This window comes from Dryobates pubescens, chromosome 5 (genome assembly GCF_014839835.1).
Source record: "Dryobates pubescens isolate bDryPub1 chromosome 5, bDryPub1.pri, whole genome shotgun sequence".
Lineage (NCBI taxonomy): Eukaryota > Metazoa > Chordata > Aves > Piciformes > Picidae > Dryobates > Dryobates pubescens.
This window is the reverse complement of record NC_071616.1, coordinates 39,720,987-39,737,440: the sequence shown is the minus strand read 5'-3', so window position 1 is coordinate 39,737,440 and position 16,454 is coordinate 39,720,987. Positions and strand designations below refer to the sequence as shown.

The 16,454-nt window shown below is 47.1% G+C and overlaps 1 protein-coding gene across 1 annotated transcript in view; it reads right to left on the bottom strand.

The window, feature by feature from the left end:
- Positions 1–544: 544 nt before the first annotated feature.
- Positions 545–16,454, bottom strand: part of EGLN3 (egl-9 family hypoxia inducible factor 3) — a 34,539-nt gene continuing 18,629 nt past the window's right edge. Inside the window, exons 2-5 of the mRNA XM_054162231.1 lie at positions 9,216–9,335; positions 4,580–4,716; positions 3,489–3,562; positions 545–823 (exon numbers count right to left, since the gene is read on the bottom strand). Of these exons, the coding sequence (XP_054018206.1) occupies positions 786–823; positions 3,489–3,562; positions 4,580–4,716; positions 9,216–9,335 (369 nt within the window). The 3' untranslated portion in view covers positions 545–785. The remainder of the gene's footprint in view (positions 824–3,488; positions 3,563–4,579; positions 4,717–9,215; positions 9,336–16,454) is intronic.

The window sequence follows — 16,454 nt, the reverse complement described above, 5'->3', positions numbered from 1 at the left end:
CAACCCATCCCTCTCAGAACAGACAGGAAATGGTTTTACAAAGTGGTGGACAGATGCATAACTACTTTATCCCCCCCTCTCAGTCCTGGGACAGAAAGGGCAGTGCAACCACACAGCTAGAATTTTACTCCTGACCAGCAAAGGAAATCCAGGAAATGTGATGGCTGTGTAGACAAAACTCCCTTTGGAAAGTCATGCTGTCAGAGGGCTGAGCCAATGTGCTGCACAGCAAAGCGATGAACAGTACATTAACAGGCCCACGTGGGACAGACCACAAGATGACACTCTAGAAAAATACAGTTTAATGTCACATCTCCAATAGCTCTCCTTGTCCATTGGCAGTCTGCCACAGATTGCAAACTTGTAAAACTCTTTCCCATTGAACTAGATTCCCATTTCCCCACCCCCATTAAAGTGCAAATAAGACTCAGATTTTTACCACTAGTTCCAATGATCATGATCTTGGTTACAAGAGTGATCAAAAGCCAGTTGACTGAGCCTCTACCACTAGGTTTAGTGATACTCTTCTTTTTTTTTTCCCCTCTTTTTTTTTCCCCTTTTTTAACCCTGGTTACTTTTTCCAGCAAATGACAAATAGAAAAACAAGAGTTCCTTCTGCCAAATGCAGGCATGACAGAAGGCTGCTTGAAGTACCATCTATATAAGATGCACATAAGACACAACCAGTGTGTTCTTGTGCATAACGAGAATTTGCCCTTGTTTGCTGGAAATGGAAGTCATCTTTGGGGGTCTTATTGCCTCACAAAGAGTTCAGGAACAGTTGATCAGTCTTCATTATGAGGTGCTTCTCTCTTCCTTGCATCTACATTGAAAAGATTAAAAAAAAAGAGGCAGTTAAGCCAGAGGGTTCTGACAACATTCAGCTCAAAACCTGGAGTCATAGAATGGTTTGGGTTGAAAGGGACCTCCAAAGGTCATCTAGTCCAACCCACTCTGCGGTCAGCAGGGGCACCCTCAACTAGATCAGGCTGCCCAGAGCCCTGTCAACCCTCACCGTGAATATCTCCAGGGATGGGGCCTCAGCTACCTCCCCGAGCAACCTGTTCCAGTGTTCCACCACCCTCATGTTACAGAACTTGCTCCTAACATCTAGTCTAAATCTGCTCTTCTCTAGTTTGAAGCCATTGGCCCTTGGCCTGTCACTACAGGCCTTTGTAAACAGTCCCTCTCCACCCTTCCTGTAGGCGCCTTCAGGTACTGGAAGGTTATTATTAGGTCTCTCCAGAGCCTTCTCTTCTCCAGGCTGAACAACCCCAGCTCCCTCAACCTGTCCTCGTAGCAGAGGTGCTTCAACCCCCTGACCATTTTCATGGACCTCCTCTGAACCCACTCCATCAGGTCCATGTCCTTGTCCTTCCTGTATTAAGGGCTCCAGACCTGAACACAATATTCCAGGTGAGGTCTCACCAGAACAAAATGGCAGAATCAGCTCTCTGGATCTGCTGGCAATGCATCTTTTGATGCAGCCCAGGATGCCATTGGCCTTCTGGGCTGCAAGCACAGAGTGTCTGCTCATGTCCAATCAAGTTAGGTTTTCTTCCAGTGGACAGCACTATTCCATTTCAGACTCATAACACAAATTCACTACTATGGAGTAAAAAGCTGTATGAATCCACAGAATGTTACCAAGCTCATCACAGCAAAGTTCTGTTGGTTTGTCCTGTTCAAACTGAAGATGACTCATGCAGTATTTAAGCTGCCAAACATCACAGACTCCAAATCTGTGATACTTTCCCTCCATTCCTGGCTCCTTGCTCATGATCTCCCTTGAGAGTGAAGTATTTGCTTTGCATACCAGCTAGAGATGACAACGGTCTGGTTAGAAAAGCACTGGAATACAACCTTGCCCAGATGCATCCATAACACACTTCTGAAAACACAGTGAGTGCTCTCCACATTGTATTTTGAGGAACTGCCTGAGGTAGTCCCTGAAGACCAGATCTTAAACTGCTTCAAACAGCAAATCCTTGAGCATAGCTCCAAGTAGGGTGATGGAGCACATCTGGGTAACTCAGTCCATTACTCGTATGCCATTCCTACACTAGCAGGCTGTGTGTCTGTCCTTAGGTAAGCTGGGGTCGCCTCTTCCCAGGCTTGCCTCTGCACTGACTGTAAGCTGCCTGTGAGACCAAGTTCACAGATCACAGGATGTTAGGAGTTGGAAGGGACCTCTAAAGATCATCGAGTCCAACCCCCCTGCCAGAGCAGGACCATAGAACCTAGCACAGGTCACACAGGAACACATCCAGATCGGTCTTGAAAGCCTCAAGAGACGGAGACCCCACAACCTCTCTGGGCAGCCTGTTCCAGTGCTCTGTGACCCTCACAGTGAAGAAGTTCCTCCTTATGTTGAGGTGGAACCTCCTGTGCTGTAGTTTATATCCTTTGCCCCTTGTCCTGTCACAGGGTGCAAGGAGCAGAGCCTGTCCCCTCCCTCTTGACCCCCAGCCCTCAGATATTGATAAACTTTTTTTTAAATCCCCTTGCAGTCTTCTCTTCTCCAGACTAAAAAGCCCCAGGGCTCTCAGCCTTGCCTCACAGGGCAGTGCTCCAGTCCCTCAGTCATCCTGGTAGCTCTCTGTTGGACACTCTCCAGCAGATCCCTGTCCCTCTTGAACTGAGAAGCCCAGAACTGGATGTAACATTCCAGGTGGGGCATCAGCAGGGCACAGTAGAGGGGGAGAAGAACCTCCCTCAATCTGCTGAACACACTCCTCTTAATGAACCCCAGGATCCCATTGGCCCTCTTGGCCACAAGGGCACATTGCTGGCCCATGGTAACTTGTTATCTACCAGGACTCCCAGGTCCTTCTCCACAGGGATGCTCTCTAGCAGATCACCTCCTAACCTGTACTGGTGCAGTTAAACGTAGGTAGCTCTTGAAGTGTACCATGATCACAGCTACCCTTGCAACTGCCTGCCAAATGAGGCACTCATAAGATACACTTACAGGATGCACTTATATATATATTTTATAAATACACAATCAAAGGGCCCCAACTGTCCTTCATTAGTACAGAAGACAGGTCCTATTCATCCAGAACCTTTAGAGAACATGATTATGAAGCTATTTGTGTAAGTGTCAGGACTACAGTAAACGAAATTTGGAAGAGACAAAATATACTTCCCAAATAACAAAAGAAGAGTTTAGAGACTCCAAGTGACTGCAGTGGACACCCTGGGGTGCAACAAGGTCTCCACAGCCATTTAGGAGAGAAATAAGAAACCATCTAAGCTATGTTCCCCATCACACTCGTCAGGGATAGCCAGGTCAGGCCTGAAACTTCTTCTGCCCCAAGTTCTCCACTTTGCATACAATAACTGACTAATGATTAGAGATGAAAAAGCTTTCTAAAGATAAATGTCACACCCACATAGCTACAGAGCTCTTGCCAATCTCCCTCTGGCTTTGAAAAGATCCCAATGCATTGACTTGTTTCTGTTGAACACTTATAAAGGAATCATACCGGTTAAGTTCCTGAACTTTTTTTTGGCTTCTGCTCTTTCTTCAGCATCAAAATACCACACAGTCATGGCATACCTGTGAAAGAAAGAAACCTTGTGTTTGTTTCAGCTTTTGCTACGGCAATAGTGCCCTGAGGCTTTCATGCCCATGGAGAAAGCAAAAATAAAAAGAACCGTATTAGCAGATAAAAAATAGGATACAAATGACACAGAATCATAGAATGGGTTGGGTTGGAAGGGACATCCATAGGTTATCTAGTCCAACCCCCTGCACTGAGCAGGGCCATCCTCCATTAGATCAGGCTGTCCAGAGCCCTGTCGAGCCTGACCTTGGATATCTCCAAGGATGAGATCTCAACTACCTCCCTGGGCAACCTGCTCCAGTGCTCCACTGCCCTCACAGCAAAGAACTTCCTCCTAAGATCCAGCCTAGATTTACTCTTCTCTAAAACCATTGCCCCTCATCCTGTCACCACAGGCTTTTGCAAATAGTCCCTTTCCAGCCTTCTTGTAGGCCCAGACAATATGTGAAGTGTGTATTTTATCAAGTAACATAGAAATATAGGGGAGAATTTCTGCTGGGAGGCACAAAAGAGTGCACAGCATCCAGTTACAGAGTGCAAAAGCAGCTTACAGACCTTTGCACCTTTTTCTGCCCTGGGGCACCTGTAGGCAGCTTAAAGGTTACCCTGTGTCACATCAGCTTTCTGTAGCCTGTTGACAGATGGTAGCCCCAAGAATCCCTCTAGTGTTGTGAGGGCAAAAGTATAACCTAGCATCTCCCGGCTAAATAGCTCTGCCTGGCTCGGCAGATTTTCTCCTGTGAGTAGCAAAAGGACTTCTTTTTTTTCCAGTCACATCAGGAAATTTATCCTTCACACTTGTTCTTCCTCAGTTGATGAGAGAATCCCTGGTGACTCAAAATCAGAGAACCCACTCAAAACAGTTTCTTGACGCATAGCTGCATTTAAACAAACACCCAACAGCCATTCATTTCAGACACAAATATTGGTAGAAGAGATGCTTTGGGTTTTGGTTTGGTTTGTTGCTTTTTTTCCCCTGGCCAGATATGAATACCACATGTGTCACCTACCTGGTTGCATAAGAAGGCTGGACTTCATGTGGGTTCCTTCGATCTGACCAAAAAAAGAGGAGTCGGTCAAAAATGGGCTCCACGTCTGCTATGTAGGACTTGCCTTCTGGGAATATCCGAAGAACTCCACCGTGCAGCTGAAAAACAAGGAAAGCTTGCCTCTTACACAGGGTGGTGGGTTGAAATTTCCACACCCCCCAACATTAATTTTGCCAGCCCCACTCAGCCGGAAGCAGGGATCAGTACTGGGCCCCGTCCTCTTTAACATCTTCATTGATGATCTGGATGAGGGGGTTGAGTCAGTCATCAGCAAGTTTGCAGATGACACCAAGGTGGGAACAGATGTTAGTCAGTTAGAGGATAGAAAGGCTCTGCAGAGGGACCTCGACCGACTGGACAGATGGGCAGAGTCTAATGGGATGGCATTTAACAAGTCCAAGTGCCGGGTGCTGCACTTTGGCCATGGCAACCCCATGCAGAGCTACATACCAAACAGAGAGGGACCTGGGGGTACTGATTGACAGCCGCCTAAACATGAGCCAGCAGTGTGCCCAGGTGGCCAAGAAGGCCAATGGCATCCTGGCCTGCATTAGGAATGGTGTGGCCAGCAGGAGCAGGGAGGTCATTGTGCCCCTGTATTCTGCATTGGTTAGGCTGCACCTTGAGTCCTGTGTCCAGTTCTGGGCCCCTCAGTTTAAGAAGGACATTGAGACATCTGAACGTGTCCGGAGAAGGGCAACAAGGCTGGGGAGAGGCCTTGAGCACAGCCCTGTGAGGAGAGGCTGAGGGAGCTGGGATTGTTTGGCCTGGAGAAGAGGAGGCTCAGAGGAGACCTCATTGCCCTCTACAACTACCTGAAAGGTGGTTGTAGCCAGGAAGGGGTTGGTCTCTTCTCCCAGGCAACCAGCACCAGAACAAGGGGACACAGTCTCAAGCTGGGGAGGTTTAGACTCGAAGTGAGGAGAAAGTTCTTCACTGAGCGAGTCGTTCGTCATTGGAATGTGCTGCCCAGGGAGGTGGTGAAAGGGGCAAGAGAAGGACACTCACACAAATGGATTGTGAAGCGATGGAAAGTTTAAACGGAAAAGCAGTTGGTGTTGTACAAAAAAACTACAAAGCATAGTGGCAAAGATATCCCAAAGCATAGAGTCCCTTACACCACACCCAAAGGCCTCTCAATGCTTCCCTTCTTCCCACCTGAGGGTATACCCAAAACTCCCAGGGCTCTTTCTTCCCCCTCACTGCTAGGCTAGTCTCAGGCTGACCAGGTCTGAGACTGCCCCCTGCCCTTTCTCCTCCTGGCATTAGACCTAGCCAGGCCTAAGGGGCCTTGAGATACCCCTCCACTGTTACACAATAGGGAGCACCTCCCACCAGAGCAGAGAAGGAAGAAAGAGGAAGAGAAAGACTTTGCAGCTGGATTTATAGGGTGCAGGATTTATGGGTATGAAATAGGCTGTTCCCTGTGTCCACCTACTGGGTTAGACACTCGGGACACTGAAGGTGTAACTTATGCGGCAGTGACCAGAGGCACCCAGCCTAAACTGCCACACAGCATAAGCATCTGGCTAAAGCAAACTGCATTGGGTTGCTCAGTCTAGGAAAGAGGAGGCTGAGGGGAGACCTCATGGCTCTCTACAACTACCTGAAAGAAGGCTGAAGCAACGAGGGAGCCAGCCTCTCCTCCTTGGTGGCAAGCAACAGGACTAGAGGAAATAGTTTCAAGCTGCACCAGAGGAGGTTCAGGCTGGGTGTTAGGAAATATTTCTTCACAGAGAGGATTATCAAACATTGGAATGGTCTGCCCAGGGCACTGCAGCAGTCACCATCCCTGAGGGTGTTGAAGCAGTGTGTCAACCTGGTGCTTATGGACATGGTTTAGTGTGGACCCTTCAGTGCTAGGTCAAGGGTTGGACTGGATGATCTTGGAGGTCTCTTCCAACTGGATGTATTCTCTGATAATGTAAACAAATCAAGATAAAGACAATGATGTCCCTGTAACAAACACTCTCTAGAACCAGTGAATACCACAAGGCAGGTAAGACTGCTCCATCTGACAAACCTAAGAACAAACTCTCCTCCCAGCAATTGCTACATACTGCTCATGGCATTTCAGAGCCTGCATCTGATCACACAGGAGCTAACTTTTAGACCCTGGGAAGAGTGAAGTCTCTTCTATCAATGGATTTGCAATAAAGTTCTCATAAATGCATATATGTGTGCATTATACCTCCCAGACAGTCTTTTCCTTATTTATGACATAGCCTGGTTGCTCTACTACATCATTTCTCTCTTCACATGTGTTGTGAGTTTCAGAGAAAGCATTTGGTGGCCTACTCATGCTGCAGAAACCCTGCCTCCTCCTTGCTGCTTTTAGATGACTCTTTGGAGGCTTTTATGCTGCACCGCAGAGTGCAGGGAAAATGCTGTCAACCCAGACCTGACCTGACTTAGTACCTCCATGTGGCATGCAAACCCCAGTAAGAAACTATGAGGTCAGCTTTAAGGCAACATGGTTGCCTTCAAAGGCCAGCATGCTCATATTGCATCTCTTCTGGCACATTTTTGCATAAAATTACCATCACACCCACATAATACTCTCCACCAGTGTCCTGAATTTCAGTTAGCTGTCCCAGTGGCCACTTCGGTGCTTTGTCACCACTAGAATAAAAGTGCAGTGCACAAAATGGATTTGATATTTGCATTTCCACCCACATGTCCTCCTTCATTTTATTCCACTGAGATGTTTCACTGTCAACACTATCCATACAGGAATGTGTTTTCCTCCAACAATGCATTCTTCAGTGGCACTGCCTCTAAAGCAAGGCGCTCTTGTGGCCGAGAAGGCCAATGCCATTCTGAGGTGGATTAGAAGGGCTGCGGTTAGTAGGTCAGAATCACAGAATCACCAAGGTTGGAAGAAACCTCAAAGACCATCAAGTCCAACCTGTCACCACAGACCTCATGACTAAACCATGTCACCAAGTGCCACGTCCAATCCCCTCTTGAACACTTCCAGGGATGGAGACTCCACCACCTCCCTGGGCAACACATTCCAATGGCGAACGACTCTCTAGGTGAAGAACTTTCTCCTCCCCTTGAGCCTAAACTTCCCCTGGCACAGCTTGAGACTGTGTCCTCTTATTCTGGTGCTGGTTTCCTGGGAGAAGAGACCAACCCCCTTCTGGCTACAACCACCCTTCAGGTAGTTGTAGACAGCAATAAGATCTCCCCTGAACCTCCTCTTCTCTAGACTAAACAATCCCAGCTCCCTCAGCCTCTCCTCCCCCTCTGCTCTGCCCTGGTGAGGCCACATCTGGAATATTGTGTCCAGTTCTGGGCCCCTCAGTTCAAGAAGGACCTCAGGGAACTACCTGAAAGGGTCCAGCACAGAGCCACAAAGATGATTAAGGGAGTGGAATATCTCTCTTATGAGGAGAGACTGAAGGAGCTGGGGCTCTGTAGCTTGGAGGAGAGTGAGAGGTGTCCTCATTAATGTTTAAAAATATGTAAAGGGTGAGTGCCAAGAGGATGGAGCAGGCTCTGCTTGGTGATGCCCAATGACAGGACAAGGGGCAATGGGTGGAAGCTGAGGCACAGGAAGTTCCATGGAAACAGGAGGAACAATTATTTCACTGTGAGGTTGACAGAACACTGGAACATACTGCCCAGGGTGGGTTGTGGAATCTCCCTCTCTGGAGATACTCAAAACCTGCCTGGATGTTTTCCTGTGTGATCTGCTCTAGGTGATCCTGCTCTGGCAGGGGAGTTGAACTGGATGATCTTTTGAGGTCCCTTTCAGCCCTAACGTGCTGTGATTCCATGATTCATTTTGGAGGATTCATATTATTTACATGTGCTTAAAGAGCATCCACCTAAAGTGGCCAAGACAGGTTAGAGAATAAAGGGGGGGGAGGGGGGAACACCACAATTTTTAATAGATAACCCACATGAATGGTTTGTGCTGCTATTGTTAACAGCAGTGTAAAGCAACACCCTGCAATTTTACAAGTCCTTATTTTGTTTTAACTTAGAGGTATGGTAAGTTCAAGGATGACTTTATTGCCTTATAGTAAATAATATAGACAGAAACAAGGGCATCATCCTGTCAAGAGACTCACTGGTGGAGTCAGAGATGGACGGGACACACCAAGGCATGTGCTCGTTCCTCTTCCTGAGTACCATCACTTCATAAATAACAAAGGCAAATTGCCTCAAGGTCTTCTGCAGGTTAGCCTGAAGAGACCGTGTCCAGAATGCTCAAGTCCCAAATTCTGGCTTGCATTTTACTCTGCTCCCAGAATCTACTTATTCCTCAGTGAGCTATGTTTATCTTTCTAGGGCTTCATAGCTCTTTCCTCTAAACAAAGTGTCGGAGCCAGCAGCCCTGTGCTTAGAAGCTCTGCTCTATAACAACAAAACACTATGTGGGATGAGACAGAGAACTACAAGTAAACAGTTTAGATCCTTACTTCCAAAGGTTGCCATAAACACCAAGAAAATAAACGTGGAAATGAAGAAGGGACCAGCTGCTCAGAAGGTCAGCAGAGTTCACAGAAGCAAGTGACAGCCCCAAAGCTCTGTTTCTGAAGCAGTTTTTCCTTCATGTTCTGCCTCACTCCCGTGGCTTACTCACCTTGGAGTCCCAGTTCTTGTTCAGGTAATAAATACAGGTGATGCAGCGCCCATCGCCGTTTGGATTGTCCACGTGACGAACGTACCCAGTTCCATTTCCAGGATAGCAAGCAACCATAGCCTGAATCAAAGACAAAGAGTGTGAAAAATACATTCAGCAAGATGCCTGCCCTCAGTTTTCATTTGCTCAACATCCTCCCACCACCAGTTTGGCTCAGCTTTTTTGTTTTCACGTGCTAAAGCCAAACCCCACAGCAGACACCACCAGAACGTGTATTTGCACAAGCTTCTTTCACTGGATGAGTGAGCCACAGTGACATTTCAAAATGGAAATAAATATCCTTCATATTTCACAATACATACACTAAAGTAGTAAAAAAACCCCAACCCTGCATTAAGCTAAAAGACTGGTATGTATGGTACAAACTTATTGTTCTCTACGAGCTACGTGACTTTGAGGCAGTTTTCAGCTCAAGTTTGCTTTAGCTTCTAAAGCTGAGCAGTCATTGCAAAACTAATTTTGCCAGTCATAGTGGAAACAGAAAACAACCCTACAATGCCATGCCTTACAACCACCATTCCCCTCTATTAATATCTTCCAGTCCCTGTCATATAGCTCCCTACGGCCCAATACAAAGTGAGGGTCTCCAGGAGGTGTGGGCAAAAGTCCACAGAACAAAGTCTGCAAAAGCCTGCAACTCCTTTGTGCTGTGTTTGCACAGGGCAGTGCTTGTTTGCTTACATGGACTGAGCCACAGACCTAATCAAACAGCTTGCAGAAGCATACTTCTCTCTTTGATCATCTCCAGGCTTGCTGGTATCAATCACTTAATTCACAGTTTGTTTAAATTTCACTTTCAATGATGAGATAAGCCTAACATTAATTTCTCCAAACCACATGAAGTCAACATGTCTTGAAAGGGGTTTTACAGCAAATGTTTATTGAACTTGAGTGGAAACCATTAGCAGCCCAAGCACGATGCAGGGAGGAGCAGGTGAGGCTGCTGGTGGAATACCAGATCTTTGTCTCAGGTCAATTCTTCACTACCAGAACTACTTGGTAGGGATGCTCATCACCTTCCATGGAGTTTACTCCACTAAAGCTGTGGCAATAGAAGTCTTGTTCCCACTCCTTTGACATCTCCTTTCACTGTTAGCATTAGCAGCGAAAGTGATGGGAGATGACGGACCAAGTTCATTTGGAAAATGGGACACAGTATCCAGATGTGGTTTCCCCAGGGATAATAACAATTCCCTTCAGCCTACATGCAGTGCTTCTGTGCCTATTGCCCTGGATGCTGTTGTGCAGGGGCATACTGTCTCACTGCCCATCAAGACCACCAGCTCACCCAGGGAGCAGAGCTACTTCCCTGCCTGCTGCAAGGGACAACTCCTTCCCAAGGGCATTTGCATCTGTCTGTGTTTGATAAGGCTTCTCCAGCCCACCTGGGCTCCTTTCCATGGCAGCCCTGCCCTCAAGAGCATCAACTGATCCCCCTCAGTTTGCTGTCATCTCCAAACTCAACAAGTGCACTCAGCCATCTGTTTCTGGTTACTGATAAAGGTGGTTGACATGTCAGGTACCACAAGAGATCCCTGTGGTGCTCCATTTGTTACCAGCCTCTAGGTATAACACAAGTGATTAAGCATGACTCTCCAAGTCCAAGCATCCAAGCAGGTTGCTACCCATCCGGTTTTCCAGCCATCCAGACCATAACATCCTAACTTTGGCTACAAGAGTACTGCACATCCCTGTCCCACAGATGTGGACGTGATTGTGTACCATTTGCATGACCTGTCCCCAGTAATCTCTCAGACACAGCTGACAGCATTGAAGATTGACAGTCCAGGCATTACTAGGAGTAACTGAAATTTTTATCTATGAACCCCAGAGGTCTCAATTTCTGCTAAAGCCATGCTCTTCTCATAGGGGACACAACCACCCAGAGTATAACACCACACTGCTTTAATCACAAAGGTAATTTTACTGTGCCGACAAACACTGGCACAGAAGTTTCTGCCAGCCAGTGCAATGGGTTCCTTGGACTCCCTGCTACCAAGAACAGAAACTATTCACAGGTGTCAGCCAGCTAGGACAGATGCATGTATACAGCTGTGAAAACACTGCTCTGCATTTCATGTGTGAATTGACTTGACTTCCTCCCTACAAGCACCATCAGAACAGTACCTGTGGGCAGCAGAAAGTCCCCAGCGGCTGCTCCTTGGCCCAATGCCTCAGGCCACAGCTGCCTGGGCACCGCTGACTTCCAGGGACAGGAGATTATGCCAAACAAGAGTGAACACCTATAATCCCAAGTAATAAGCCCTCTTCCATCATGCCTGGCAGTTGGCTAGATGCCTTGCCATAGGTCCTGTCTGCTCTGTTGTCATTCTGCTGTTAAACAGCTCCACAGCTGAACTCACATTTCAGTAGCAGCCTGATAACAGCAGTAAAGGCTGCACAGCCTAGCACTGGAAACAAATTGTTAGGGGTGTAAGCCTGGTGGAAACTACAAGTTAACTGTACCTGCATTGCAGAAATGGTCTGAGGGAGCTGTATCCTCACTGGTAACCCCTTCACACATCTCCCCAACCCAGCTGCTAGCACAGCAGCTCACAGAGGTGCACCCTTCACCCACCCCTTACACTGTGAGCTGGACTGCATCAAATGACTGACATAGTAACCCTTTGCTAAATCTGATCCTGTACACTGGGGAACACGACCCTGGGAACTGAGAGTTCAAGAGGGGGGACAGCAGATAGGCCGAGAGAAAGGCCATGCCAAGGAGAGACAGAGAAGCAGGGTGCTCATCTCTGCAGCAAGCAGAGCTGCTGCTGGGGGATGCACACCTACAGCACCAGCACAAGGACTGGCTCAGCAGAGCTCTGGCTCAGCAGAGCTCTGATAATCATGCCAGAGGGATGATGCACAGTGGCAATAAAACTTTTCTGACTGATAATACCTCATTTTCAAGTTGATGCACAACATAAAATTCTGGGGGCCTTAAAGAAGTCTCTCTTTGGAGAGCAGACATTACTCCAAGATTACTGAACTGCCTAAAAATCAATCCAATACTACGACTATTTTTTTTTTTAATGCCACAATCAAAAAGCTGCTGAGGAATAACAGATTATAGGCCAGATCCTTAAAGGGATTTAGGTGCTTTGCTTACTTCTGAAAGCTGGGCAGAAGGCCAGAGTTTTCCCTGACCTCCTCCACATAGTATGTTCTCTTTGCAGAACATGTGCTTTGACTAGGACACGTTGATGCATTATTTATTTATTTACAGTATGCACCTTTTGCAACTGCAACACACAGAGTCCCTGGGGATGAAAAAAGCAGAATAATTCCCACAGAATCTAACAACACTGGCCATACTCTACCTTATCTTTAAGAAAAGGGGGGGCAGGAAGTTTCCTAGCAGCAGCAGCAGCAATGAGAAAACAAAGCAGAAGTGAAACAGCTTTTTTCCTGGCAGGGCAAATACTTGAATGAAACCTTAAACAATGAAGGGAAATCATTCTGGTCCTCCTAGAGCCTGTTGAAATGATACCAGGCTTTATCAGAGCACTAGCTGGAGCAGCTCCAGAGCAGATCAAGCTGGCCTCAGCAGGGATTCCAGCTGTTAGCACTACTTTTGGATTCACTGAAAGCAAACAAGAAACAGGAGATGAGATGCATCACCCAGACTTAATTTAGGTAATTGGTGAACGCTGGTGTTTGCCAGTTTAGTGCACAGGCTAGCTTCAAAAGCCAGAGGCTGGACCAGCAAGTACAGTGTCAATAAAACAGTATTTCCTATACTTTCAACTATTGTGTCCAAAGAGGCACACTCCATTTTTGGAAGCAATCCTCTTCGTTAAGCAACTCCAAACCTAAACTAATTATAACAGGCAGTAATGAGCAGGAATGTAACTTTCTCTTTTCTTTTCTATTTTTTTTTTTTCAGTACAATCACAGAATCACAGAATTGTTAGGGTTGGAAGGGACCTCAAGCATCATCCAGTTCCAACCCCCCTGCCATGGGCAGGGACACCTCACACTAGAGCAGGTTGCTCACAACTACATCCAGCCTGGCCTTAAAAGCATCTAGGGATGAGGCTTCCACCATCTCCCTGAGCAACTTGTTTCAGTGTCTCACCACCTTCATGGTGCAGAACTTCTACCTAACATCCAATCTGAGTCGACCCATTTCTAGTTTTGTTCTATTCCCCCAGTCCTATCACTCTCTGACACCCTAAAAAGTTCCTCACCAGCTTTTTTATAGGCCCCCTTCAGATACTGGAAGGTCACAATAAGGTCTCCTCAGAGCCTTCTCTTCTCCAGACTGAACAGCCCCAACTCCCTCAATTTGTCTCCACAGGAGAGGTGCTCCAGCCCTCTGATCATCTTCATGGCCCTTCTCTGGACATGTTCCAGCACATCCAGATCCTTCCTGTAATAGGGGCTCCACAACTGGATGCAGTACTCCAGGCAGGGTCTCACCAGAGCAGAATAGAGGGGGAGAATCACCTCCCTCAACCTGCTGGCTTTGCTATTACAATCCATTACAACGACTGCAGTTGTCTTAGTGTACAGTGTAAATTTCCAAGAGTTTGTTTTCAGTTAAAACAGATGAGTTTGCCTTAGCAGCTAAACAGTCAAGACTTTGATACACAGGTGCATGTCTTTGCAGTCCCACACATACACATGCCACAGTCTGAAGACCAATGCTCTCCTGACCTAGTCCACAGTCATAACTAAAGACTACAAAACATGGAAAATGAAAAGCAAATCATCAAGACAGCAGTTTCTGCACTGTCATTTTCAGAGAGGTTAGGTTTCCCAAGAGGGTAAACTCCAACCACCAGTTAAACAAGCAGTAATTACCAGCTTTAGCGAGGAGCCGGAAATCATCATTAAACTCCGTGTTGCACAGAAGCTTGCAGAAGTGAAGTTATTCAGCCTTCATTTTTAAAATATTACACTCAAGTCAGCCACAGAAATCTGCAAGTCAATCTGTAAGACACCAGCACTCTTTGGAGGCAGATAAAAGAAACAAAGGTTCCATGGAGAGGTTTTTTTCCCTCGCCTCCCAGTGCTTCTAGCATGCAGAAAAACAAATTCTCTTAGCTGATAGCCAGGACCATGCTGTGAGGCATCATTATGCTACATTTCATAAAATAAGCAGTGCTGGAGTGGACCAATACTTGGAACAAAATACTTCAGAGAATACCTCAGCTAGAAGATGCTCCTAAGTGGAAACAAACACTGCTTAATAGGAAGTGGTGATGACAGCAGGTCAGAAGGAGATGCTCTCCCCGTCTGCTAGCACTAAGCCAAGGTCTCAGTGTACTCCTAGTGCAGACTGCAGAGGTGGTATTGTAACCTTATACTGATCCTGTATTTTCTTCTCAGAACTAGTATGACCTCTGCAACCAGCAGAGAAAATTCTTGCCTGCTAACTCTATCCTGCTAACACCCAACAGTCCTCACAGATTAAACCAAGGACTCCACAAAATGCTTTTCCATTTCCTGTAACAGATTTCTCGTCTATGTTGTTAAACAGCTGCTAATTGTGATCCTTAAGTGTATCACGTCTCCATACAGTTTGTAGACCAAATAGTTAAATTCAGAAATTACCTGCAAAGCCTGTTAGATGAAAGGTAATACATAGGCACAAAGCAATATTGATGTGCAAGATCACTATGATGGTTTGAGAAGGGCATCGAGGCTCATGAAGTGCCTGGAACACATGACCTGTGAGGAGCATCTGAGGGAGCTGGGGTTGTTCAGTCTGGAGAAGAGCAGGTTAAGGGGAGACCTCATCTCTCTCTACAACTACCTGAAGGGAAGTTGGAGTGAGGAGGGGGCAGCCTCTTCTTGGTAGTATGTTACAGGACTAGAGGAAATGGTTTCAAGCTCCACCAGGGGAGGTTCAGGCTGGATATTAGGAAGTATTTCCTCACAGAGAGGGCTCTCAAACATTGGAATGGTCTGCCCAGGGCAGTGGTGGAGTCACCATCCCTGGGGGTGTTCAAGTGGCTTGTGGACCTGGTGCTTAGGGACATGGTTTAGTGTTGACCCTTCAGTGCTGGGTGATCTTGGAGGTCTCTTCCAACTGGATGTATTCTGTTGTCTAGTTACTAAAAAGAATCAACAGTGCTGTAACCACTGAAGGTTTCAGATGATACATTTCCATTTGGCTGCACACTAGCAAATTTCCCAAGTTTCAATCCAATAGGTGGTCCTCAGTCCTGACCTTGCCCTTGTACATTTCCCAATGTGCTGGGTTCTGCACATTGGCCACAGCAACCCCATGCAGTGCTACAGGCTGGGGTCAGAGTGGCTGGAGAGCGGCCAGGCAGAGAGGGACCTGGGGGTGCTGGTTGATGGTAGGCTGAACATGAGCCTGCAGTGTGCCCAGGCAGCCAGGAGGGCCAATGGCATCCTGGCCTGCATCAGGAACAGTGTGGCCAGCAGGGAGGTCATTCTGCCCCTGTACACTGCACTGGTTAGGCCACACCTTGAGTACTGTGTCCAGTCCTGGGGTCCTCAGTTTAGGAAGGAGGTTGACCTGCTGGAACGTGTCCAGAGAAGGGCAACAAAGTTGGTGAGGGGGTTGGAGCACAGCCCTATGAGGAGAGACTGAGGGAGCTGGGGTTGCTTAGCCTGGAGAAGAGGAGACTCAGGGGTGACCTTATTGCTCTTTACAACTACCTTAAGGGAGGTTGTAGACAGGCAGAGGTTGGTCTCTTCTCCCAGGCAACCAGCACCAGAACACCAGAAGAGGTTTAGGCTGGAGGTTAGGAGGAGGTTTTACACAGAGAGAGTGATTGCCCATTGGAATGGGTTGCCCAGGGAGGTGGTGGAGTCACCATCACTGGAGGTGTTCAGGAGGAGACTTGATAGGGTGCTTGGTTGCATGGTTTAGTTGATTAGGTGGTGTTGGATGATAAGTTGGACACAATGATCTTGAAGGTCTCTTCCAACCTGGTTTATTCTATTCTATTCTATTCCATTCTATTCCAAGTTTCAGTCCAATAGGTGGTCCTCAGTCCTGAACTTGCACTTGCACATTTCCCAAGTTTCAATCCAATAGGTGGTTCTCAGTCCTGAACTTGCACTTGCACATTTCCCAAGTTTCAATCCAATAGGTGGTTCTCAGTCCTGAACTTGCACTTGCACATTTCCCAAGTTTCAATCCAATAGGTGGTTCTCAGTCCTGGACTTGCCCTTGCACGTTTCCCAAAAGTCAGT